This window comes from Mya arenaria, chromosome 1, assembly GCF_026914265.1.
Source record: "Mya arenaria isolate MELC-2E11 chromosome 1, ASM2691426v1".
In the NCBI taxonomy this organism is placed as follows: Eukaryota; Metazoa; Mollusca; class Bivalvia; order Myida; family Myidae; genus Mya; species Mya arenaria.
Window position 1 is genome coordinate 61,615,060 of NC_069122.1, and position 24,856 is coordinate 61,639,915.

At 32.4% G+C, this 24,856-nt stretch overlaps 1 protein-coding gene across 4 annotated transcripts in view; it reads left to right on the forward strand.

The window, feature by feature from the left end:
- The window catches only part of LOC128240472 (parathyroid hormone/parathyroid hormone-related peptide receptor-like), a 193,988-nt gene extending 170,349 nt beyond the window's left edge, over positions 1–23,639 (forward strand). For 3 of the 4 annotated variants that reach the window (XM_052957119.1, XM_052957135.1, XM_052957127.1), the window contains exons 2-13: positions 5,214–5,304; positions 10,664–10,774; positions 13,536–13,666; positions 14,716–14,810; positions 15,661–15,826; positions 17,537–17,693; positions 18,042–18,102; positions 18,598–18,667; positions 19,493–19,584; positions 20,051–20,189; positions 20,736–20,777; positions 22,411–23,639. In XM_052957119.1, coding sequence (XP_052813079.1) covers positions 5,214–5,304; positions 10,664–10,774; positions 13,536–13,666; positions 14,716–14,810; positions 15,661–15,826; positions 17,537–17,693; positions 18,042–18,102; positions 18,598–18,667; positions 19,493–19,584; positions 20,051–20,189; positions 20,736–20,777; positions 22,411–22,773 — 1,518 coding nt within the window. In that variant the 3' untranslated portion in view covers positions 22,774–23,639. Of the gene's footprint in view, positions 1–5,213; positions 5,305–10,663; positions 10,775–13,535; positions 13,667–14,715; positions 14,811–15,660; positions 15,827–17,536; positions 17,694–18,041; positions 18,103–18,597; positions 18,668–19,492; positions 19,585–20,050; positions 20,190–20,735; positions 20,855–22,410 lie in introns of all 4 variants that reach the window. The other variant, XM_052957143.1, reaches the window with a different exon arrangement.
- Positions 23,640–24,856: the final 1,217 nt, after the last annotated feature.

The following is a 24,856-nucleotide window of genomic DNA, read 5'->3' on the forward strand; positions in this document are numbered from 1 at the left end:
TGAAAAAGCAGTTTTGGGAGCTGTTAAAGGATATAAAGATATGAGATACATTTAAACTGCAATGACCTGCTGCTTAATCAAGTATTCATTTATTTTAAATATGATTAACTGATTTATTTTCCAGACCATTTCTTTATAAATGATTTTCTGGCCCCAATTTCTCAAAAGTTGTTTAGCTTAACAGGCTTAAGTCAGCTTATTTCAATTAGCCAAAATACATACTGAAAATGGATTTTGATAAATGAAAAATGGTTTATTCTGATAATCATACTGATAATGCCTATATAATTTTTAGAAATTCTTGAAGAAATAAAAATAACACATTTTATAGAACAACAAAAATAGTGAGATTAACTTAATCCTGTTATAAGGGACTTAAGAAGTTTCGAGAAATTGGGGCCTGGTTACTATTGGCCCGTGCTTTATGCGTGCATGTTTTATCGCTAATTTAAATTCTGCAATAATCTTTGTTATTTTAGTCTTAGTTCATGACACGTTTTACAATGCGTCAATATCACTATTCTACATTCATCAGGAAAGCTTTTGAAAATACACGTTCACACTAATATTCGTTCCAATGAAGACCTCGTAAAATGGTTGAACAATATTCTTTCTAGTACACGCTTTAATATGCAGAAGGAATTTACATCTTTTTGTCTGACTTTTATATCGATACCGAAATAAAACATCGCCTTATCCATTTGATTTATAGCATTTGCTACAATAGTTGCAACTATGTGACGCATCAGGAATAAATTAGTCGTTCTATATGAGACTAATCTTTTAATGATGTACAAAGTATTCGAGCAATTTCTTTATATATGATTAAACAGTTTCAGAATTGCGTGAGTAAACACTTCGAAATTTCCCGTAAATGAGGTATAATTGGACACAGTGCGTTGATAAATTTCAAAATCGATTTTAAGATTATTTTCGAGTTGTGTGATGCTATTGAAATCATTTAAAACGCCTTGAGTCATTTGTGAACCACCTAGTATTATTTTGGAGGACTTATATATGCGTACGCAGTCAGCAACGATGTTTTAAAACTCTGTTTAAATTGTTATGTTTACGGGTTTTGTTATGAACGAACAAAAACTAGCAGATACTGGTTTGAACAGATGTTTGAAAACTCGGACCAAAAGAGATTTAATTATAATAGTGTTGCTAACGTTTCTCGGTACAATGGAGCATTGTTTATCAACCTTTAAAAACATGATTATCAACAAAACATCGATTTACAAAATATCGATAAAGTCACGGCTTATGTGGACAAATAAATAGTTCATTCAATGCATAGGTTTGACAAAAATTAGTAAATAATCAAAATTAAATTTTATAGCGAAATAGTATATTTATCAACTGCATATTTAAATTAGAACAGAAAACAGAACTGAACAGTCATTTTATTAAGACTTATACTAACATACATCGTCTCATCACATACAATAATTCACTCAAATATGTCGTGGGTATATACAAGGTAAGTTTTAAAGTTGAACCAATATTTGTGTTACAGGAGCGTTATGCAATTATAATTAACCAATATAAGGTATAAATATGTAAGCGCAGTAGTGTAACAGCTTCATAAACAGGAGGTAACAGAGGCTGAACAGAATTATGAATCATTGTTTAGAATACATTTACGGATACATAGTGATTTCTTAACGTATTTACAGAGCTTAATAAGCTCAAATCTTTAACAGAGTTTAATAGTTGATTTAAACACGGAGGGGTGAACATAATAATGACGTTTTATGTATAACTAAATAACATGGGCATACACATACAAAATGGTGTTCATCTTCAATATCAAGGTGGTTATAACACATACAGTAGCGTTCATTACGCGGAATATTATTTCTGGCATATCGTCCAGTTTGTATCTTTAATGGATGTACAGATAATCGTAATCTACAAATATAAAGTCGGTATTTCCTTGGTAATGTATTCAGAAATATTTATACTGGAATGCATTTTTTTAAATACCTTATACATATCAAGAACAGAACTATTAGATAATTAACCATGCCATTCCTGCTTAAAAGTATCTTTAACACAACATTTAAATCCAATGTGTCATAATCCTATCTATGAATCGGGTATAATGTGTCGTAATCCTATCTATGAATCGAGTATAATTGTTGGCTTGTTTAAAACCTGACAATGCAAGTGTATAATACTCCTGGTGACACACGTTTGCGATGACTGAATTTATTTCCTGCAGCAACTATTCTTCTATGATATAAGTTATTTTACCAAATACCTTCAATTCCATACATTTGACAACCTCAACGAGACGAGATTATTATGATTATATTTCTAGTAAAAGCTACAGAAACAAGCTGAGTAGCCAAAAGTTTAAACACAAACCCCGTTTAATGCACAGGGTTAACGCCAAAAGCCGGACGGATTTGGTTTTTTTAATTGACCTTTGTATATTCTTACCTGAATCAAGCTAAATTAGTTTAAAACATTTATGTATTCTTTTGAAAGCGTCCTTATTTTGATTAAGGTCGGAGTAACTTGACCAAATATATAACGCATACACTTTTATTAAAATAATCACTGATATAAGCAATGTGTTACATTTCACCTGCATGAAAACGTTCGGGATCTATTCTCAAAACAGTTGAATGAGTTTCTTTTGTGATAACTTCAAAGATAAGCGGCCATTTAATAGAGTCTAAGCAAATCGGAATGTGACGTAAACATTAAACGCAAGAACACGTAATTATCAGGTGATAATGTAAAGTCTGTTATACTATGAAGGAAGTACAATTAATCCTTTAACCATTACGCAATTGCATTTTGTGCTTAAGTTGAAGTTTTTTCAGCAATTGTTTATTCAACTTATTTTCTCAGCGCAGGTGTGTCGGAATTCCTAGCAAATGAAACTGCTTCTGAACGTCTCCTATCTCTTTGTAGACATGACGATCTTACTTCTGTTTTTATAAGCAGCATGTTGTTTTACCTATTTATTATTATTTTGTGATAAATTTGATGAACACATGGCGTTTTACGATGCATGGCAGTTACACCGAAATTATATATATATATATATAAAAATAAAGAAAATTGACCCGTAACCTGTTAACACGATCACGGATTGTTATCTCTTAGATCCCCTTTATTCATAAACATGTAAGAACCACATCAGCCGTGAAGATGTCGTAACAAAAATGATAACAATCTTGCAAAAGCAGACATGCATTAGATATTTGGTTTACAAATGCAGATAAGACTGAAAAATCCCATTTCAGTTCCAAGATATTATAATATCATGTTGAAATCTAATAATGGACTATTCGTGTCTATAATGAAGTATTGTGTAAAACGTTATATTAAACATATTCATAGATCTAATCAGTTTATCAAAGTTTGCAGATGATGTTGCTTATCATGAGGATGGTTCGTGGAAAGTTGGCCAAGAATTCCGAAAGTAATATGATCTACGTCTTATTACAGAATGAATGTGAACCTAGCCTTTTCGGTTAATGGAGGAACCATTACTCATTTCTTTCTGGGTATTGAAAAGTATGATTTGATGTAACAGCTTCCCTCGACCTGTAAATAAGTGTATACAAACGCGTAAACTATCAGGCTTTAAGGAAAATATCATGTTAAAGGAGCACCCCAAGTCTGAAACATTATCCACCATTCATCAATAATTAAACATATTGTGTCGTAACGTAACAACTCTATGGTGAACGAGCCGCAATGAAAATGACTCGTTGGTGAAAACATATCTTTTATTTCATGAATAGGGTCAAACGACATACTTTATTTTAATACACATGTTAAATAGTTTGATCGGAAGCTACAAGCTGATACAGATCATCGTCTTGTGTATAAACAGTTATGTTTATTGACTGGTTTTCTAACAAATTTTAATATCTCGGCATAAAGTACAGTATTTTGGAAAATGGTAATAAATGATTACGAACGTTGCACTATTCATCAATGTCCATCTCGCATTTAGTACCACCTTTTCTTTAAAAAAATGAAATAAAACTGTAATATAATATGGCCAACCACTTATAAACTTATAAAACAAATGCCTGTAGAAAAAAAGGTAGATGGCTTGGCATCGAACGACAAAATAGAAAATGAACCTACGTAACCTTAAAGATATAGGTGACGGACTCCGTCTTATATTTCCATGTACCCACTCTAAAAAAAGATCTATACCTTTTATAAGAATAATAACTGATCAGCGCAATATACATCAAAACATTGTTGAAATAATATAATTTGATTAGATTAAAACACCTGACGAACCATAACTTTTTCTAGTTCTTAATTATGTATCTATGCTCAAGATATGTTGTTGATTTAGTAGACATATACCATATATATACTGTACGATATGTTATTTAATCAGTAATCTGTTTAGCTTTAAAATACTTGCAAAACAAGAAAATATGACCCTGCAGTCTGGTACGAAATTTCCCGATTAAACCTTGTCGTCTTCCTTCTATCTATTTGTTTATACATGTATTAAGGTAAATTTGCTTGTTGAGTGCTTAAGTTGAATAAGGACTACTATTTGTTCTGGCAATCTCCCATTAAGTTTACGTAAAGGTATAAACGAAATCGTTTAGCGACAGTCGGCTCCTTTTATGTTTGAAGTCGGTCGACTGAATGTAGATTATTGGAAGTTTACCAGATGGATTGGTGTTGAATTATTCGAGTTACTCCACTTGCATTTGTTAGTTCGAATATTTAAAATGTTATTATCTTTTGCAAAATGATGATTTTAAAAGTGAGATGGAAAGGTAGACAATTCAATACACCGGCATATAGATTAACAAGTTGATTTGATATGAAAACGACGTTCGGAATGTATCGACCCGATTTACGATTTGCGACAGTCAATACTTACAGCAAATCTTTGTGTGTAATACAACAATTTGAACAACTGTTTCTTCCTGCTGTATAAACTTCCCTTTGAGTAAAGGTGTGTTTCCTAGGTACACCTTATTCTCAAAAAGGTAGATAATGATTCTAGCACAGCGGTGATACCTCTTTGCGATGTTGTTGGTTTAATTTGTTTCTCTTTAAGTTGAGGTGAGTAATGTATTCTAGCAGGTAGACACATTTCTGAAAGACATGACTGGGATCTTTTAACATAGATTGTACCTTTTTGAGTATATCCATTTAATTAAAGCCTGTGCAACATGTATTCACCCTTATATTTTGTTCACTTTCAGGTTCACCTAAGCCTTGAAGAACAGATGGGGAAACTCGCGCAGCGGCGGGAACATTGTGAGGCAAAGATAATGGAACCTCCTCCGGGTCCAGGTACGTTGAAGATCTACTCTACCGTGTTGGAAAGTATTTCGTTGCTTTCATCCATACTTCCATATCAGACCGGTTACAATTTGGCGGAGTTTAAGCATGCAATGACTATATGGCGGATAAATCACACTGTTTTAACTGATACGCTTGTTATTGTCTGTTATACTTGACTACAGAGAACGGAAGAATTATTTCATCCACAACCCTAGTGATTGAAAGTTTACACTCGCAAGTGTGCTCCAATTGTATGCTTTCAATTTGTTAGGTTGTGTGTGCAGAAAATATTTCTGTAGTTAATGCTTTTTTCAATTGAAAGTTATTCCAAATCCCTTAAACTTATTTGTAATCGTTTACTTCAAAGCTACAAAACATTGGTTTGTTTTGATTGCAATATTAACTTGCATATAAATTCGCGCAAGAAAACGCCCGTCACGTCATTTTAATTATTTGGGTTCAAAAGGGGAACTCCCCGACCCCAAAACCAAAGCACAAACGCAAACAAGACTAAATGAAGGTTCCACCGGATCATTTTATTGGCATGTAATTATCAGAATAGGACATAATTATTATAATTATATTTATTGGTAATTCTCAAACATAGCATTATTCTAAAAATAACATAACACATGTTTAAATAAATAAAATTAGCTTTTATTATTCAAAGCGTTTTATCGTACTTATAAACACAAACATATGCAGTTTGTCAGAGTTTATTAATTCTATAAATTTAAACATGCGTGCTTAATAACAATTTTGAAAGTATTTTATTCTTGTGTCAATATATTGTGGACAAATATGGCATTAAAGAGTTTGTTATCAAATGGGTCAAAACCCTTTATTGCAATATTACATAAAAAAATTCAAATCATGGATGGATATCCGACTAACTTTATCTACATCGTGGAGTCTGTCATGGATGTCCTCTCTCTGCTTTCTTTTTTATTATATTTGTTGAAGTTCTATCAATGAAATTAAAACGTTGTGAAAAGTATGAAGGTATAAAGATACAGAAAGTAGTATAAAAATTACACAGCTTGCTGATGACACAGCATTATTTCTTAAAAACCAAAATGAAGTACCCATTGTTCTAGAAATAAAAGATACCTTTGGAAAACGTTCAGGTCTTAAACTTAACCGGACAAAAACACATGGTTTTTGAATAGGTAGATCAAAATACAAAAGTATCAAATTGAGTCATGGTATTATTTTTACTACTGACCACATAAAATCACTGGGTGTTTTCCTTGGCAATGATATAGATAAATGTGTAAATTTAAGCTGGCCTGAAAAATTGAAAAATGTTAATAACTTATTAATTCATGGAGTAAACGAAAACTATTTTTTGGGGAAGATAACTGTTACAAAAACATTGCTTTTCCCCAAATAAGTATACATAGCCCAAAATAAAGTTACACCTGATTTCATTATGAAGACAATGTACTCGATAATCTTTGAATTTCTATGGAACAAAAAAAGAGACAAAATGAAGAGCACAATTATTGGAAATACCAGACTTTGGACCATACTCTAACACTATGAAATTAAAATGGGCAACACATTTTAGAAGCAAAACTATTGCTAACTAAAACATAATATCATCTATATATGCTTGACCAGTTCGGAAAGAATGTCCTTATCTTTTACATGAGCATAGACTCAAATTTAAACACCCTATCACATATAAACTAACCAGATTTACTACTTATATTAATTACTATATTGTCAAAAAGCCACTCGGATTCAATTGAAAATACATTTAACTGTGTAATCAAACGAATCTATTAATACTAATGGTTATTCAGAACTTTTAATAAAGTTTTGGAACAAACTAATTAACGAAACTATAAATAAGGAAATATATCAGCTCTTTGTCCGGCATATTTTCGAAAAAACGTATATCCATAGTTACTGGAATCAACGTGTTCAAGAAAGTGTTTAGGGAGATCATGTTATTATATATTTCATGAATCTTTTGTTGAGAATAAAGTAAATCAATTCAAAATTAAATTATAAAATAATCTAGGGGCCACTTACGTAAGATAACCTACATGGAAATTGAGACAGTACCCTGTGTATGTGTTGCAAGGGAGTTGTAGGTTATTGACATTTTTATCCATTGTTCTTCATCATCCAATTTTTGGTCGACGATAAATGCCTTTTTAAAACAAAATGTATAAAGAAATTGTTTAATGACAACAAATATATTGTAATAGGATATACGATACACCAAAAAAGAATACCACTGTGTTAATATGGTTTTAAGTAAAATATGTTACTGTATTTATAAAAGATACTTCATATGCGACCGGAGAATGAAGCCCATAAATATATAGAGGATATTTGTTTATTTCAGTGTAAGATTGTATTTTATTTCACGAGTGTCATAGAAAAACATATTTTCACGAGTGGCGAAGCCACGAGTGAAAATGTAGTTTTTTATGATCACGAGTGAAATTAAATACGATCTTACACTGAAATAAACAAATTTTCTGTTTCTTTTATGCCTATTTTCGGAGTTTTATTTGTTTTTTATTTATTTCTGAATTACCCCCTTTTTGAAAAGGGTGGGCTTTACGCCGCTACCCGTGGGGCGCCCCTCATGCATAATTATAGCTGTCAACTTTTCTACTTTCAGTTTGCTGAGAAATAGTTCTCTGCTATTCATTCTTATAGCTTAATATTCGCTCGTTTTTTATTGCAAAGCTTTATGAACAGTAAACAATGAAGTATTATTAGTGCACATTTGTTCCAAAAAATAATGAAAACACTTTTTATTTTAAGATGGACATGAATCATAACCAAATTACTTCGCCGCTATTTAAAGAATGAAAATTTGGAAGGTCAAATGTGTTAGCAAAACAAATAAGGATACTCATTGGATTTTAACCATTTTTCTTAGTTTAAGGCTGCATGTACGCGTGTTTTTATAGTAAGTTAATATTCAGTCATCTTACTGTCAGAGACCAGTCTGTTTCGCTTTAAAATGTTTGTTTTCCAGATATTAAAAGAGTAAATGCCACGCTAGTTTGTTTACACATTTTGAGGTGTGGGTGGGGTAAAATATATCGGATCTATCTGTAAATTGTTGTGTGAATTCTCCAGGAAGCTCATTTTACGTACTACAATGGTTAACAGTTCAAAATACATTTGAACGATGATATAAAATTTTATTTATGTTCGAACAGTTGTTTTTGTCTGTAATTTGTTTGGTATGAAAGCAAATGTTCGAACATTCAGCTTCAAAGATCAGTAAAATGTTTGATAAACGGGATAACCGGTAATAAACGGTAAGTTGTTAATTTCCAATTATATATTTATTTGTTTAAATTTATAAAACATTTCTTTTATATTTTTTAAACATATTTTGACATAATTTATTGAGGTCCAGTGTTCTGTTTTGATCAAGGCAAGTACATGTAACAACAAAGGAATTTAAAGTAGTTCTGAAAATTGATATTTTCACTCCTTATTTTGCAGTGAAAATATCAAATTGATATTTTCACTGTTGTTATTTCACTGGTAAAACCCCATATTTCATCGAAAAGCATGAAAGAAATTGAATTATTTATATTACGATCTAATTGCTTTACAATCATACTTACAAAAAAAAATGTTAATTATCGATTTTTGAATGACTTTATAAAAGACCTTAAGTGCATTGAATAGATACTTTGAATATATAAAAGAAAATATCTTTGTCTATGTATTTCTTTATTTTATGTGACATTGTTGTTTTTATGATCTAATACACAGACTTTTTTACTTTAGCAGTTCCAAAAAGAAAAAAAATGTATACCTAAAAAAAGCTATTTAAATTGTATATAAAAGTTAACAAATGAATACAACTGTTAAGTTCCTTATATAACACAAGTGACCTGAATAATATTGTTATCAATTTCCTAATGCCAAAAAATAATCTAGTAAAATAGGAGTAAAATGAATAACATAAAATAATAGACTCTGGATACAACAATACTTAATTGAGTCCTGCGCTTTGCAACACAGTGCGTATATTGAAACACCAAATACTAAAGTTTGATTTATTTTCTGTATCATATCTTTAGCTTTTATATTGATACAGTATAAGGACATATTCTACTATGCGTGCATGTCTAGTGACATAATGTGGGTTTTATCGTTGTTTCCTCTAGCATATCTGTTGTAAAGTGTTTAATAAAAAATATGAGTCTTGCATTATATTCACATGTTGAAGTTCAAAACAGAAAGTTAAGACGAATTGTGATATTAACTTTTAAAACAAAATCTAGTAAGTATAAACTCATGTTGTTCAATGGTAAACGCGGCTGTTTTCCCTTTTTTTAATAAAAGTAGGTTCCTGACAAAATGCCTTTAATATATCTATTGTTTGGCCTTAAATGAAACCAGTGGTGGATGAAAAACAAATTTATATACAGGATTGACATATTAATGTCTGAAAAAAACTTTGGCAGAAACTAAACTTCCCTCAAATTAATCTGTAATTTATATACATCTCTTCGGCACCCTCCAAGACAGTGCGTATATTTATGATATATCAGGGTCCAGGTTAACAACATGCAATGATATTACGCTTATTTAGTATTATGGATTCGGACTGATTGAACATAATTTAAATCATATCCCAAATATACATCCCTAAATGCCATAAGTCAGAAATATTGAGTTCTTTGGTCAGTCCGGTTAGTCTTGATGCATATATTTCAATATAGTATAACATATTTCTGCTTTGTATTTGAGAAACTCACATCTACAGCTTTTTAACAGAATAACAATTACTGCGTTTTTATTTTTTTTGGGAGGGCTGTTTTTGACTCGATATTTTTTTTTCAGGAATACGACCTGCCGGATAAAAACATTACTTTCATTGGTTTTATCATACGCATCACTGGTTTAAGTCACTATTAGAGTATGGTTTGTGGTACATTTTCACAAAGTATTCTGTGCTCAAGGGGGAAGGTGTTTTACCATTAACCATAGCACGACCACAGTGTATGAATAGCTGAGAACCGACCAACAGAAAATTGTTTTAGTTATATAATTAAAATGTATAATTTCAACATACACTGCATGTGTAGTGTTACATATGCGATCTGTAGGGATACACGAAAGATGATAAGGTCGCAAACCAATCTTCACAGACCTTAAACACTATCCCTAATTTCAAATGTAGAGTTCACATGCTTAGATATGCTTTGTTGAAAAATAGCTACGAAGTAAAACCGTAAATGAACATTAAACATCAAGATATGTTAGGGATATAAAGAAGACGGAACAATCGCCGAACTATCCTCCATGATATCAAATAAGCTAAACCGTTGGTTTAAATTTGTCGCAAACAATAACTATGTTTTCAAATGTTCAGGTCTATACTGCAATGCGACTTGGGACAACGCAATGTGTTGGGAGTATACGGAAGCCGGTACAATCGTCGAACAACCCTGTCCTGACTACATAAACGCGTTCAACATCTACGGTAAGTGGCATTCATACAAGTGATGGGTTTAAAGTGAAACTTTCCTTTGTGCCTCATATTCTATAACATACAGTGCACATTACATGGATTAGCCCGGTAGTCCAAGTGTAAGATTAACATGTTAAGAGGCGCAAAGTTAAAAGTCTGACAGATACTCAACGAGAGACACAACGTCACAATACATCAAAGTTAGTATAAACATTAAAATAACAAGAACCGAGTTTGAGGTTCCGCCTTGGAACGGTAAGTGAACCAAATAAGTCGCGTATGAGCACTCAACCTCAACTTATGTCGGTGCACCTTCAAAATAAATGTATTGATTCTTAAAAATTTACCGCAAATTTGTTGGTGTTTTTTTTTTATATTTGTTTCTTAAACAACCTTATCTGCTTATGCGATTGTCATAAGTAATTGGTCGATTCACTCCACATCAATTGATTAGTTAAAATCATCAGGGTTTTTTTTTGCACCATTCACAGAAAGTGATGTATCTTTTTCTCGAGTCTCGTAGACGCAAGTTCACTTAAATCAACAACAAATTAATGGTAAATATTTGTCAAGATAAAGAATTTGATGGATGGGCAAGATATCCAGTGAGGTCCAAATTGACATCCATTGATTTGTTCTAGACAGATGATTCGTTAAGTTTTTAATATGCAAATTCTATTTCTCCATGCCTTTTTTCCCTAACATTTCCAAGCAAAACAAATTAACTGATCGGACGTTTAACAAAACAAACACTTATCATAATTATAATTGAATTTATGATAACAACTAATTGTTCCGTTAAGAATTGTTTCGAATAATGCTTGACGAATATGCTCAACAAAGTTTCAAGGAAGGCGTTATGATTCTTGTGTAATATGTCCTACACACACACATTTGACTTGTAAAAATCAGGAATACAATGCTTCGATGAACTAAGATAAAACACATAAAAATGTACCATACAACGGCTTAGTTCTCAGACATTTATCAAAGTTATTGGACAAGGGTGAGGTAAAATGTTCGAATTACGGTTTACATCTCAGTGATCTCCTCTTTTCGCTGAGCTTTCCAAGGCGGTTACCCTAACATTGATCAATGTGCGTATTTTGATTCTTGTTTGGTTTGTCTGTGCTATTTTTATGCATTGTGTCTCTCGATTATCCACTCGTACATCTTGGCTTTGTTCCTTTTAATCTTTTAAATTAAGTAATTTGAAAACATACGTTTTATTCATTACATGATTTAATTTGTTATACAATAAATGCATTAAAATAACGCTAACACGATATGTATGAAATTAAAACTAGAACGAAATTTTATATTATCAATAAAAACAGTATCTCTTATGGTCTAGTAATAACGATTGACAGGGTCTTCAATGTATTCCATTGATGTGCGTAAACTTTGAGATTAACTAAATTTAAGTAGATCTGTTATCGAATAATTCATAAAAGGAATAATCAGTGTTTGGCAACGTACTTTAATTGCTAAATTGATCAAGTTTATTATTTATATCAAGCCACTTATGAAAATGTACAAATGCGACGATAATTCAAGTCTACAATGTTGTAAAATTTCAATGGAAACTACGAAAACAAGAACGGAGATAATAGGGAAACAAATCAACATCCTATCAGTGATACATTTTCTGTTGAAGAATTTATTTGGAACGTCTAGCGAGCCGTGTGCCAAAGCAGATTAACGCGGGTTTTCGGGGCATTATAACTTCCGGTGAATCGACTGACATGCTATTTAATTTGATACATCATATTTTAAGATATGGTGTAAAATATATTATCCTAAAAAAGAAGGGATACAAATTTCATAATAAGTTATCCTATGTAACCTATCAGTGGTATCGTCAATATATGTACATTATGTCTTATTGCGAGAATGACTCAGCTGTTTTTAAAAGTATTCTTAGTAGCGATGCTCACGTTGTGTCGCTATGATCCGAAACACGACTCCCGTAAGCAGACGCGTTGAACTAAAGTGGCAGTCACCAATTTGATCATCTTGCATTCCGATGACAAACTTCACTAAGAAATGATATAAAATAGTTTTGTCTTTTTGATTAATCTGTTTTCATACTACCCTAAAAGCCTACTAACAGATGAAAGGGTCAAACAAACACAAACACAGTGACATAATGCTACCAGGCAACACGCATAAGACATCTATTAACATATCGTACTTGTGTATTTGGTAAATGGTGAAATATGTATTTGAATAATCGCCATAGCTCGGATTCTACGAGATAATATTTCAGCGCTACTTTAGTTTCCGTAGCAATGATTCGGCTCCTCTATATTTTAACACATTACAAATCAAATTTAGATCATGCTGTTTTAACAACCCCCTCTCAGACGGAAGTTAAAGTATTCAATTATATTTTGTAATAATTTGCTTTTTTTACAATCTTGCATGTTAAACAATTACAATATTTATGCGAAAACTCACATAATTTAAGGCCCTGATTTTCTAGCATATGTATAGATAATAATGAATAAGAGAAAGAAAACTTTGAATTTGAGTGAGCGAAATCTATCACTCGACAATACTATGGACGACTCTTGTGAAAATAACACCTTAAATCGCCTTTTTTAGAAATATTTTTCTTCAAAGCCATTATCGAATGTTAAGATAAAAGCATTTTGGTACCTACCGTTATATTGGCTTAATGACGTGTCGCTCCAATCACAAAGTTGCTTAGAATATAAATATGTTACTTTACCTTTTAGAAAATGATAACATATCATTTTCTGTACTTTAGGATTTGCGACGCGCGAGTGTCTGAGCGACGGAACGTGGCGTCTCAATCCCAAATATAATAAAACTACAAGCGGATGGACAAACTACAGTGGATGTGCTGGACCAACTCCAAGTCCTCCCGTTGACTATTCGGTGAGTACTTTACGAAGGCTAAGGCCGTATTCAATATTGTTCTTTTTCTTGTCCTCCTAAGACAGGCCTTAGTGAATCCATTCAGTCCATTTGCGAGTTATTTTTACAGTTATATCAATTCATTTGGATTTCATTTACATATTAAGTGAAAAGTAAGAATATAATTGAATAAACCCCTGTTCATCGACGAAATATATATTTAAATTCATCCTCTAAAAAGTGTTCCTTAAGACCATTTTCTATTATCATTCACAACCGCTTAAAATATTCTCAACTTTCTTTTTCCTGTTTCGAAACCGAGTCAATTACTCTTTATAATGCATCCACGGTTTATTGAAGACTAAACTATTAAAAACAATATTGAACTTTAACGTATTTTCGAATATAAAGTTGATATCCCATTCAATTGAAACAGATTGGAACAAAGACATATATATATATATATATATATATAACTATTTGAATCAGTGTTTGTCAAAGACGATATTAGGATTTCCATTACAAAATCAATCCTCATTATGCTAATTAAATTGGAGAAAAGTATTCATGCTTTTAAACGTCTATTAATGACATGATTAAGATATGAAACAGAGCAGACTATGTTCGATTCGACATCGGTAAATATAGTTTTATCGTGCCAATCTATTCAGAGAAATTAGACATTAATACTTTACTTTACCTTATAAAAGTAGGGGATTATGAGTGTAACTATCCTTTTTTAGTTCGAAAAACTAATGAAGACGTCTGGAATACTCGTAAGTAGATGAACTCGTAATGAAATAATTTATCATCATGAAAATATTCTTAGAACAATAATGACTATAAGTATGTTATAGGACGTATATCTTAGGCAAGTTTGGTCGCTAGATGTATTTCATTATACAGAAGTTGCTATATGCAATACAGTTATGGTCCCTATATGTCATAATAATTATCTTTTAAGTTCAAAGTAATGATATTGGAAGTGATTTATCAATATAAAGAAGTAACTGCAGGGTTCAGTATTATACTTGCCAATGGCTATGTGCAATATATCTTCCTCATTTCAGCACCACTTTACCAAAATTCAGCTGATGTCTGAAGTGGGCTACGGGCTTTCTCTGGTCGCACTTATCATCGCCGTCCTGATTATGATAGCATCCAAGTAGGTTATTTCAGTGTTCCACAAATTGGTTATTTATCTGGCGTTACACCTTTCATGATTATATTCATTTTTTATGAATACTTGGGTTAGTTACACGATTTAATTAGGCAACGATACCTTTGTGACCGATGTCTTATTGCGTGCAACAGGAATACAAGCATTTCAGCAATTTCTGTCGTTCATTGAGTAATTATTCATGTCTTGTTTCTTCTGGATCATTATATGGTATTTGGTTAACTTTTGTAGATATAATGTCACTTAAATTCTTGTTTGTATAGCATTGAATATAGATTGAAACAAGTTAATAAAACATGCTATGAACAACGTTGGCACGATGTTACGCGATAGTGTGGATTGTGACGAGGGGGAGTATCTCGAGGAAACCACTTCTCCAGCTTATTACATTTAAGAGGGGTGATCAGTAATTGCATGAACCTGATATAACTTTTGAATACATTCGCCTATGATGTACATTTACTATGCTGGCTATTTAACCTATGCTTACCAAATCGTGAACCAGCCTCAAAATGCTTGTTATTTTTAAAGGATAAACCGCCAATCGAAAATGGATGTTTGACAGCAGTTTATCTTACTAGCAAATTAACGGAAAATCACTTGCTTTTACGGTGGTATTACTTTGACTGAAGTTTAAAATCTTACTTTTCGCAAATTAAAATACCAGCTCGCATGTTTAAAATATTATTTTAAACGGTGCTTTCGGGGTTGCGCTTATGTCAAGGTATATAAACGTCATTTCAATCATCATAAACATTATTAAAACCAGGCGCCTATTTCCCGATACACCGACAGTTTTGTTTCATAAATTACTACAATCTTTAATCTTTTTCAGACGTCTTCATTACAAAAGTAACATACTACACATAAACCTATTCTGTGCCTTCATCCTTCGCGCTTCTGTTACGTTCATCAAGACCCTTCTGTTTGTTGATGACATCGGCCTAGAGAAAGACATAGTGAGAAAGAAAGGTGCCATAGAGTTTGCCACTGAAGGAACGGTAAGTCTGCGATGACTTTTTTAAACCATTCTTTACACCAAATACACATAATGTGGACGAAAGTGATATTTCTCACAATACGTAATTGAATTGACATGATAAATTGAAAACTCACTTCACACTATTATTCGATGTGATGAATGCAAAAGCATTTGTGTGGAAAATATTTGCTACGTGTTGCTTTGGTGTAACGGGTTCGAAAACAGCATGAGGTAGAGCAGTTAAATTTCTAACCCGTATACAGTGCTTGGAACATCCTGTAGAGTGGCTAATTTTGACAATTCTACCCTAACGTTTTTAACAAATGTCATCACTTGCAGTTGCAGTTATCGCAGTCTTTGAAAGAATGCTGGATTTCTCATACTGTTGTTAAATTATGTAATTTAACTGGTAATAGTAGGGCTTCATTGGCAAACATTATGCCATCCTGACATCATTGTAAAGAAACACTATATCCATACCCTGTAGATTCTTGGTCACCTACTAACCTTTCATGAGATGTGCTCTCGGCCGAAAAGTTTAGAAAATTTTAACATAGATGTTTTATTCTTAGCATACATGATTCTCGTCATTAAACGTATTTTGTTTTAAAGTATACCCCCGGATTTACTTGTCAGCGTGGAAGTCCCTCTTCTTTTATTCGCCTCCTCGACAAAAGGCATTTAGGTTGGCAATTAGACCGTCGGACAGTCGGTTGGCCATGTTTACATCCGAATACTTTGCAAATCATCAAAATGCACACAATGTTGTTTGTACTGAGCGGGCGTTTTATTTTTGTTTACTCAGCTCTTTATTTCAACAGACTACAGACTTTAACAGTCTAATCCAGTTTATGTATAAACAAAGGAACATTTTTTGTGTAACGCGCATATTGTTATGTTTATTATCATTTCGCATCAAAGCTGATTTCTTTAGCGAAACTTATCGTGGAATACAAGGTATTTTGAAGAGAGTATAATTCTTATAATTACAATTGTCACCTTTCTTGATTACTTCAATTTAATTTACCCTTTACGATATGCTGGTTTTACACAATGAAAAGCTTACTAGCCAAACAACTTACAATAATCCTGTTAACAGAGCGTAAACATTCGACACAGGAAATCAAATAGATGTTTTTGCGTAGATCCACAATATCACTGAAATAATAATCAGAAACTGAATTGGTTTGCTGTTAAAGTATATAATAAGTTGATATAACTGGAGGAATAATGTTCTGTTATTATGAAAAGCTTGGGTAACATTAACACTTCAGTTATTTGTCTAATAATGTCTTCACAGATAGAAAATATAACATCTTACATAAAATCACCGTTTAAATAAGTTAATTAGCAAACATAAATGAATGAAGGAACTAACTTCAAACAGGTTGATTCTAACGCAATACTTTTGGTCGGCTATTAGGGACCATAAACATTACACTACGGTACACATTAACACTAAAATGGTTTTATGTTAGGTATAAATTCAAGTTAAAAGTGTCAAAATTCAAACGAAAGTTGTCAACATTTGAGTTTACATTTTTTGGTCAGTCAAATTTTTCTATAAGTTGTACGGTAAAGAGAAGTTTTCAAAAAGTCTTATACAGACTCGGATTTTATTTTCTTTGTATTCGCAAATATTTACAAATGAAATCTCTAAAGCCGACTTTGCCAATTTTAAGTAGTTCGAAATTCCACCAACTAGTTTATATATGAAGTTATATTTCAGCACTGGGAGTGTAAGCTGGTCGTAACGTTGCTGGTATATGCGCTATCTGCAAGTATGATGTGGATCTTAATGGAAGGACTCTACCTACACATGCTGGTGTATCGGACACTGCTAACAGAAAGGCATGGGACAAGATTATACGTGATACTTGGATGGTGTAAGTAACAATGTTTAACAACTAGCTCTCAATTTTCAAAACAATCAAACACACAATTATTTTTTTGTTGAGCCCTTTAGAAGCATAAGTTAAAACATCGAGAGGAGCTAATAGTCTAGCCTCCGAGAAGGTATATTTATATTACCTTAACAGTGATATAAAACTGCTTACAAGATAAAAATATCCTTCGAAATTAAAAAATACCCAAAGAAATCACAATTTGGTTCCGCACTGAAAATATCCAATTATTTAAAATTCCACATTTGTTTTTACGTTTGGCCCCGGAAGATTAACTCTTCCACCTGGTATATTTCTAAACAACCGGATGCAAATTGACCTTTCTTTCAGTGACGCCGTTAACGTTCATTGTTCCATGGATATTCGTTCGAATATTTCTCGACGACGAATTGTAAGTATAGTCCAAAGTGTACAGCTTTGGTTACCTACCGGACTTTTTCCTGCAGTGTCCATCGTTTTTTTAATATCCAAAAGTAGTTTTACTTTCATGTGTCTATCAATTTATTATCTCACTTCTCGTTAAAAAATGTCAGTGTACGTTTTTGTCTTATGAGGGATGAGAACATTCACCAATGGTGATAGTTTCTTGTGCCCATTGTTTAATTTGTGTTTGCAGTGATTCCTGTTTTTTAAGTGGTTCCTGATCATAATTTAGTCAGTTGAGCTTTCTTTTATTATTATTATTATTATTATTATTATTATTATTATTATTATTATTATTTTTATTTTTATTATTATTAGTATAATTATTATTATTATTATTATTATTATTATTATTATTATTATTATTATTATTATTATTATTATTATGTTGTTGTTGTTGTTGTTATTGTTATTATTATTATTATTATTATTATTATTATTATTATTAATATTATTATTTCAGATGCTGGAATACATATAAATATGGCGAACATATATGGCTGATCAGGGGACCTTTGACAGCCTCAGTTTGTGTAAGTTTTGATGATAGATTGAAGATATAATACTTTACGCAAAAGAAAAAAGCCCAAGAACATTCATCGCATGAACACCATTGGTTCATTTGATCGTTAACGGTCAGGAACTGAAAATGCCTTGTAAAAGTCTTACTTTATTGTATGTTTGAAAATACTTGACGACATTTAACAATTCGTTTTGCAAATGAGTGCTGATCTTGTTTTGTTTATGGTACGTCAGTAGCAGTAAATTGCCTTAATATAAGCTCATTATCTTGCTCTTATACATCGTCTGTCTCATTAGTTTGCCATACGGTGTTCTTTTTGTTCCTCAACATAGCTATTCTATTTGTACTACATGAAATATCTTGTGATTTCACCCAAAAGCCAGAACCCTTGACTAGAGATAACATTAGTAGAATATTGACATGACAATGATGGTATTTATGGTTATTTAAGATAATCAACATCTTTTTTAAAGCCGGTACTCTGATGATTGGCCGGTGTTGCACTTTTTCATGCTCATACACCAAAGCGATGATGTTAAATTTGTCATTGTCCAACCTGTGATGAATAAGAATGCATTTTTTCTACTGACGGCGAACATTTTCAAACACAACGAGGCTGCTAGATTGTATATTTTTTGGTGGCTTGATCCTTGTTCCTTATAATATGATCTTGGTTACGGTTAAGGCTACTTATTCCTGTGCCATGACAAAAATGCTAAGGCGTTCTTCTCATGATTATTGTTCTGATCTTAATGACGGGTTGCAAACGCTGCATACTTGCGAAAGACAAAGTATAACAGTATTATAGCTTGTTTTGTTTTGTATTTTGTTTCAGCTGAATTTTATATTTTTCCTGAATATCGTTCGAGTTCTCTGCGTTCGGGCGAAAATTGGCAGACATGTGAAAAATGACGCTCAACAATTTAGGCAAGTGTTTTGACATTTTAGTTATATTTTGGAATTAACGGTGCCATTTTCTGATAAACAATATACAGTTAATGTTTAAAAAAATATCATGTAAACTGCTGCAATTATATGACAAATGACTTTAAGTAGTTTATGCGTTCTATCAGGACGATTTTAAAAATATAGATACGTATTTGCACGATGCTACTCAAGAGTGAACTTGAACTCGTTTTCCTGCCTGAAAAGTGAACCTAACCAGGGATCAATATGGATATAGCTTATCGGATTTCACTATATGAATAACAGACCTTTACATTCAGTATGGTTAATGATTTGTGATCATCATATTTACCGAAATTGCATACTTAAATACAGCCCAGAATAACAGCATAATCAGGTACATAAAAGAGACACTTAAAGATGTTTTCCTACTTTTTGAAGTTTGGTACTTAAGTGTATTTACATTGAAGACATTGTTTACTTTCAGGAAAACAGCTAAATTTGTTTTAGTGCTTATTCCACTGTTTGGAGTAATTTATATAATATTTTCTGCGGTTCCCACCGGACTCAGCATTCAAACGGATATCATATATCTATATGGAGAAATGTTCTACAACTCTTTCCAGGTAAGTAATATTTGAACAGCATTCTAGAAAACGCTGGTTTTATTATTTTTGAATTTAGTTTTTGCTGCTTTCTTTATAAATACTTTAAATTCACTATGAGAAGGCTTAAAATCAACATAACGCACTTATTCCTGTATACATTCTGTATAATATAAAATAAATACTTGTGTTTAAACGGCACGGGTTAGAATTTCTTTTTACTAATTTTGTCTTTCTTTGACACTGACAGTACGCATTTATATATGTTTATTCGAATAAACCCTACAACAGTAGTTTAATTCAAAATTCCGTGGTCTAGTTCAATACATTATGTTTTTGAAAAACTCAAATCACTTATGCCGGTCATAGGGGGCATTTGCAGTGTCGCTCTTACAGCTTCTTTCAATAGACAGTTTCGATGCAATTGGGGCAGAGGTTTCATACATTTGATTTAATTTTAATAGAAAAGAACTACGCGTAAACATACGTTACCGTGCGAATTGTTTTGTTGCTATAAAAATAAGTGATTAAAATACAAATGTACTCAAAATTTGATTTTTGTTTCAGGGCTTCCTGCTTGCAATACTCTTCTGTTTCCTAAACGAGGAGGTAAATATATGCATAAGAGCATGGGTCATTGGACGTCTACCTCTCCCTCAGTCAATTGCTGATGGGTTCCGCCCGAGGTGTGTGAAAACGCTATGAACCCGCTCAAATGGTGTTACCATCTTCAAACCATCTTAATATTCCACCCGTTCTGCTTTTCGAAACCTAAGTCATATATTTACAGTTAAGGTTTAAACGACGAAATGGTGTAAACATCACCTTCATCTTAATCGACAGTATGAACCTTAAATTGACAACATGCACTGTCAAGCTCAAGGCAGTCAATATGTATACACAACTTTAAGTTCAAATATGTTTTTATTTATTACATTGACTTTTAAATGATGTGAACATATCTTTAGTGTATGCATTTAACTTAAATAAGAAACTTGTTTGTATTTAAAACACGAATCGCTATGCGTATATGGAAGTTAGTTGACTTCACTGACTTGAACCTATCTGATATATCGTAAATCTTCAAAACATTGGAAGGGATTTACTTTTTTTCATCCATAATACATATTTTTAGGTATGGTATGTTACTTTCTGTTTAATGACTCTGTCTTTCCATTAACATTCTTGCAGTTAAAATGCGTTCTAATATGGACTGACGTTTTCTGGATTTGTGTAGATTAGAGAAAAGAAAGAGGAATATAAAGTGTCTTTAAAACCTTTAAAGAAGATCTAAAGATGGTCAATTTCTTCAATACACATATATATGCAATATGTATGCGAAAAACTACAGAGCTACACGCTCAGTAGCGAAAAGTTTAAACATAAACCCGGTTTAATGGTACTGTGTAAACGCCAAAGACATTTAACATAAACACAAAAAATCACAAACAGTAACATGGAACAACAGCACAAAACTCCTTAAGCAGCACAGTGCATACATACTATATATAAAAAACTAGGTATGTATATCAAGTCTTGTTCAAGTGATGCGGAATTTGCTTGGTTACCTTTTTATACGACTGTTATATTAATGACGAATACTAACCATGTCGTAAGCTTGCCATAACTTTCTAAACAACTGCATTCATTGTGCTACAACTTAATCAAATGAATATTCACATGGAATTTAACGAATGAATGAACAGTTGGTATTGTCCGAATCATGTTTAGTAGAAGCATATTTCATCGTTATCAACAGCGAGCAACAAAAATTGCAATTATAAATGTTGCAATTGCTTCTGTTTTAGAGTGTAGTCTTAGGGGTTGTTAATGCATTTGTATAACATTTATTTGCATCTTTAGTTTTTCCAAAGTTCAATTATATATTTCGTGGCATTTCGACATTATCTAATATATCGTATGGATTAGAGAATGCTTAAGCCGTTGCTATCGAACGCCGACAGTGTTGCATCTTTCATATGTAAATGTACAACGAGTACAAACTATTATGTTGGAAAAACTCTCGTAAGCACGATTTCTGTATGGAATCATTTCGTTTAACGCTACATATATATAAAAAAAACTTTAAATATTCTGCTGGAATCATGCGATTAATTGCTAAGAAGACTATTCACACACTGTGTATGAATATATGGCGTTTTCAATTGTACAATATTGCCTACTCACTATGAACGAGCACTCGTGACTTAGACAAATTGTTCAACATATTTCATTCCCGCAGGTCCACAATGAAATACGCCGCTTCTGGTATCGACGGCGCTTCAATGGATTTAATACGAGAACAATCATGCTGTCGTCCTGGCGAAAAGGGTCGAGCAGGAACCCACGTGAAACCCTCACGAGAGACACACGTGTGATTGAAAAGTGTGCCAGTTCAGGTAGTTCAGGGGAAAAACCAGGCCGCAGCTCGTGTAAGATAAACAAAAATTGCCAAGAACACGTGACTTGGAAAAGTTCAAAACGTGAAGGCAATGGACCCGCCTTTGTGAACACATGTGTAACGTGGAAAAGTGACGATTATGACAGAGTAAAGGTGGACAACGCAACACATTCAGCAACGGGTACCTCCGGCATCGTGGTGTAAGGATTTAGTGCTTGTGATACTTTGTGATGAGCCATACATATACTTTGGTCATATACTATTTGGAGATAATGTGTACACTTAATATAACTTTAATTGTAAGTTCATATATATGTCTACTATCGATTACCAAGATAAAAACAATGATATTAATGTATGTAACAAAAGAATATTAATCAGTATAATCAGTTTTTCTTTTTTCCTTTGAAAAATTCACAATTATTATGTAAATTGATTGGAAATATTTCGTCTACTTGGTGCAAAATGTCGAGTAAATTTGATACAGTTTTTTTCTCTTATATCGCCGTTTGAATACCTTGAGTGTGAGGTATATGCTACTTGAAGTTATGTGTCCCAATGAAAGCCTGTTATCAAATATGGTCGTAAAACTTTAGACAAATTGTCATTTACTTGTTAAACTATTTGAAATACTATTTTGCAATTGGTCGATTTTCACGTACAAATGCTACTTTCATTTTAATATTTTTTATAATGTTTGTTTAAGCAAACAAAATTCCACATCTTACATTAATTACAAATTATGTTGACAAAATGTCAATTTTTGAAAACTTAATGTGATCTGAAAAGTTATAGTTAGAGATTATCAATTATATTATTTAGCACAGTAAATTTAATTTCATTTTAAATGTGTTATATCGGGTGTATAATTTACTCAAATGATACACGAGACAGTATAAAAAACCAGTCCATCGCATCTCCTTTACAAATAACAACAGTTACAGTACATATTTGACCCTAGCTGTCCATGTTGTATGTTTTTGAATAATCATGAAATGATACTACTCATTGATTTAAAATGAGTTATGAAATGAATCTTACTTTGAAGTAAATAAATTCAATGATTTGTTGTATTCTGTTCTCCAACCGTGTACAGCTGTGTTTTCCTGAGGTAAGGGGAATACTTTCTGATTGTTGTCGTAGACAGGTAAAACGACGCGCAAAGGACGGCCATTCTTCAAATTAGCTCATCTTGAAAACAGTAATACTTGAATTAGTACTGTGTTGTATTTTTTTGAGCTGTGAGCTGTCATACAAACTCAAAACTAGTCTTTAATACTTAAAGATGCTACAATATAAGATGGAAATGCGAGTGATTCATTTGTTTAGGACAGCAAAGAAATAACGCAACTGTTCGGACTTACAGGACTCCTTACATAAATTCTTATGTGAAAAACTACAGAAACAAGCTCAGTAGCATACAGTTTCAACATCAATCCGGTTTAATGGCACTGTTTTAATGGTTTAAAAATACTTAGCGTTAGTTTATACTATTATCCTAAAACTCGATTAGGACAAAAGCTACTATCTCATAGAACCATGTTCAATTCCATTTCCTGACTAGAAACTAGTACTGGTCTCCGTTTTGAGAAGTCATGAGAATGTATCCTTCGTAGGACTAGAACCCACTACGTCTTGGGTAAGAGGCGGGCGTGTTAACCACAATATTTATGCGAAAAGCTACAGAAACAAGCTCAGTAGCAAAACATTTAAACGGTTTAATGGCACTGGTAAACGCCAAAGACATAAAACATTAAATCAAAAACAAGAAACATGTAAGAACAGCACACAACTCCACAAACAGCACAAACAGCACAGAACATACATACTATGCATAAAAAACTAGGTATGTTTATCAAGGATTTTTAGGTACCGCCTTGGAACGGTCAGTGAAATGTAAATGAAAATAAGACGACTATGACCCTTTTTAGCTTTAATAACACAGTTGTTACCCATCTGGACTTCTTAGGTTCACTCAGGATGGCGTTCCAATACACGATGTGAACAAGGTAAAAACATGTTCAAGATGGCGTCTTAATACGTAATAAATGTGTTTTAAATATTGCCTTCCAATTTATTGATGCCATTATAGGACCTAAGTCAGATTAGGAAGTTGTTATTTATTATTTAATCACGATGATGGAAGTGTCACGCATATCAACTTTGGAAATCAGTATGGAACAAAAATACGACAACAACATATATTTCAAGGTAGTAAATAATAGAATGCATCCGTTAAATAAATGTTTACAATCAATTAACGACATAGTGGAAATTTTCACATAAT